A 2827-nucleotide genomic window follows, 5' to 3' on the forward strand; every position below is an offset into this window, starting at 1 on the left:
GTCTTGTGGACAAAAGGCTCCGACTCTGCATTTCTTTCACTTGTCATGGATCGTTTGCCTTTGTTGTCACGCTGTGTGGATCCTACAGAAAGGAAGGAATAACCAATACAATACACCACTAATGTAAGACTAATAAGCACTTTTTCATTTGTGTTTAATTTATTATACACCACTAATGTAAGACTAATATATGACCAAGAAGCAATGAAATAAATTATCATTCGTTAATTGTTTATAACAACCACTGTACATTCGAGTAGTACAATAAGCAAAACGGTATTCAGACTTATCTCCACTGAATATGCCTAGTAATACAATAAGTGCATGCTTACGTTGCATGTTCGTCTTATGCTTTTTAATAACAGAAAACGTTGTCCCCAATATTAAACACAAATGAAAAAACGTTGTCAGCGCTTATTATTAATGACAAAACCTTATCAATAGTGCAAATAATCATTCGATAAACATGCATGCACATTGTTTAATCAATCAACATGCTAATGTATAATTAATCAAATGTGTGCCCATTAATAAGAGGAGTAATGTTACTTTTTAAAGAACAAGAGGTATATACATATCAAAAAAGACGTATATATAATAAATTAATCACAACTGACACTTATACAGAAAAGAAGATCGAGCTCTATGTTTGATCGCATGCAAATTACGAACTGTGGAAGGCCCTTCGGGAGAAGTGCAGTCGACTTGCATGATATTAGTGATGTTATGCATGGGTTTTCTTTTGGGAGCCATAAGAATCAAGAGCAAGGCAACGAGGAACACAGAGCAAACAGGAAAGTACATGAACAAGACAACACGCGCAGTGTCATTAATAGGAGAGGAGACCATAACTTGCCATACAATAGAAAGCATCCACAGAAGGCACGATTGTCACAATAGAGCTCCAGAAGCCGGAAACTTTCACGACTAGAAGGCGGTCGAAGCAGCGTGCCCACCAAAACTAGAACCAACTAGGAGAACAAGAAGCATGCACTTCGAGGACGAACACGATTGTTGTGACAAAGCAGGTCGAACACGACTGTCGATAGAGCTCCATGCACTTCCAAAAGGAAGCTGCAAAAAAATCATGACTACAAGGCATTCGAAGCAGTGTGCCCACCAAAACGGGAACCAATCTCACCACAGCATGAGCACACGGGAAGCCTCATAAGGACCATGGGCACAAAACCAAGAAGAGTCACCATAGCATGGGAAGAAGACACAAAGAATAGAGGCATCGACACCACGGCATGGCAACAATACGAAAAAAAAACCTCAAACGAAAAATGTGAAATACAAGAAAAGGACCATGTAGAGACAAGTGTCCAAGAATACCTTACACACTATCAATGAATAATAATTAAATACAAACGAAAAAACGTTGTGGGCGCTTATGGGGAGGCAGTTTTTAGATGGAAGAAATGTTGTAGGATCCTTAGGAGTAGGCAGCTGTGAGAGTAATGAGCATAAATAATGAAGAGGGCATGATCGCCTCACTTGCCCGCCACTACGGGCGGGTTGCTATTACTTCGCTTGAGGAGTCGTGGACGCCTTCTCCTTAGCACGCGCCCCTTTCTGTGCTCTAAAAAAGTGGTCACACCACACCACACACGCTAGCCTCGCCTCATCTCCACCACCGTATGATCGTGCGCTTCATTCTAATTAGCGAGAGTGCGCAGTTGACCTTGTCTGTTCCTTCAAAGGTTTACTTTTTTCTGTTATTGCTCCTCTTATATCTGTCTCTCTGCGAGCTTAATTGGTCTCTCAACCGATTGCAGTTCACTAGTGGTACAGTTCAAGGTTTCCGTTTCAGCTAGCCTGACCTCTTGAGGAATGGAGCATCGTGACGCGTTCTTAATGAGGACAGAGAAGAGCAGTCTAGACTGCAGGGCAGCAAGCAAGGAGGGCGACATCCCGCATGCCTCGTGGGCACCGCCCTTTGATTCAACTAGTAGTCCTCCTGTCATGTTACGATGTAATTTGAAGATTAATCTTACTGCAATTCTGCACCAAGAAGACGGTGGCGACCACCTAGAAGACGGTGGTGGTGGTGGTCAGCAGGCGGAGGACTGCAGTATTATTAGACCCACATGCAAACCTTCAAGCCATGGCGAGGTGTCGCAGCAGCTAGCCAACAAGCTGGAGCTGGAGCTGCTCGAAGGCTGTGAAACTCCCAAGGCTAATGATGCTACTTCGCATGTGATACTGCAGCAGCCGAATGAGTGTCCGCCACCCCCGCGTAAGAAGAAGAAGAAGGCCATAGCCAAGCGCCCCCCCAAGCCAAACAGCTTCATCACCCCCCAACTCAAGGAAATCGAGCTCTTCTTCTCCTCGCTTGCAGAAACTTCCACGCTACGGCGTTCAAAACAAGCCCAGACCTTGCAGCACTAGCCTGATTGGGCAATAGGCTGGCTAATTAGGGCGAAGTGTCCCACTCTATTATACATTCAATATGGCTTTACGCATTTCTTGACATGTTACATCAAGGAATCATCTCTGCATGTTAACCTCACTCCTTGCCACCTAGAGTAGTAATGTTGATGTTGGTCAATTAGGTTCACTTAATTTAATTAATTTTTGAAGAATATTCATGTGTGGAGGTTTTCTACAATGGTTTTTTTAGCAACATATCTTTTCATATCCACACTACATAGTGTGGAAGCTACCATCCAAGTGGTACAATTCCATGCATCTCTCTCTCTCTCTCTCTCTTGGGATTGTTCCTACGACGTTAAAAGAGCTTCTTCAAACGGGTGTGTGGGTAAATAAACAAAATGGGCTAACCTTTCTATCACCCAATGTGTGGTAGATTGGTTAGCTCATGGAG

The 2827-nt window shown here is 43.3% G+C and overlaps 1 protein-coding gene across 1 annotated transcript; it reads left to right on the forward strand.

Moving 5' to 3' along the window:
* The first annotated feature begins 1799 nt into the window (after positions 1-1799).
* On the forward strand, positions 1800-2515 carry LOC147619398 (uncharacterized). The gene is made up of 2 exons (XM_086773523.1): positions 1800-2115; positions 2146-2515. Exons 1-2 carry the CDS (start codon positions 1834-1836, stop codon positions 2389-2391), a joined length of 528 nt encoding a protein of 175 aa, XP_086629649.1. The 5' UTR covers positions 1800-1833; the 3' UTR covers positions 2392-2515.
* Positions 2516-2827: the final 312 nt, after the last annotated feature.

The sequence above is a fragment of the Cibotium barometz genome, chromosome 33, assembly GCF_041138505.1.
Source record: "Cibotium barometz isolate CiBa-2024 chromosome 33, ASM4113850v1, whole genome shotgun sequence".
NCBI lineage: Eukaryota > Viridiplantae > Streptophyta > Polypodiopsida > Cyatheales > Cibotiaceae > Cibotium > Cibotium barometz.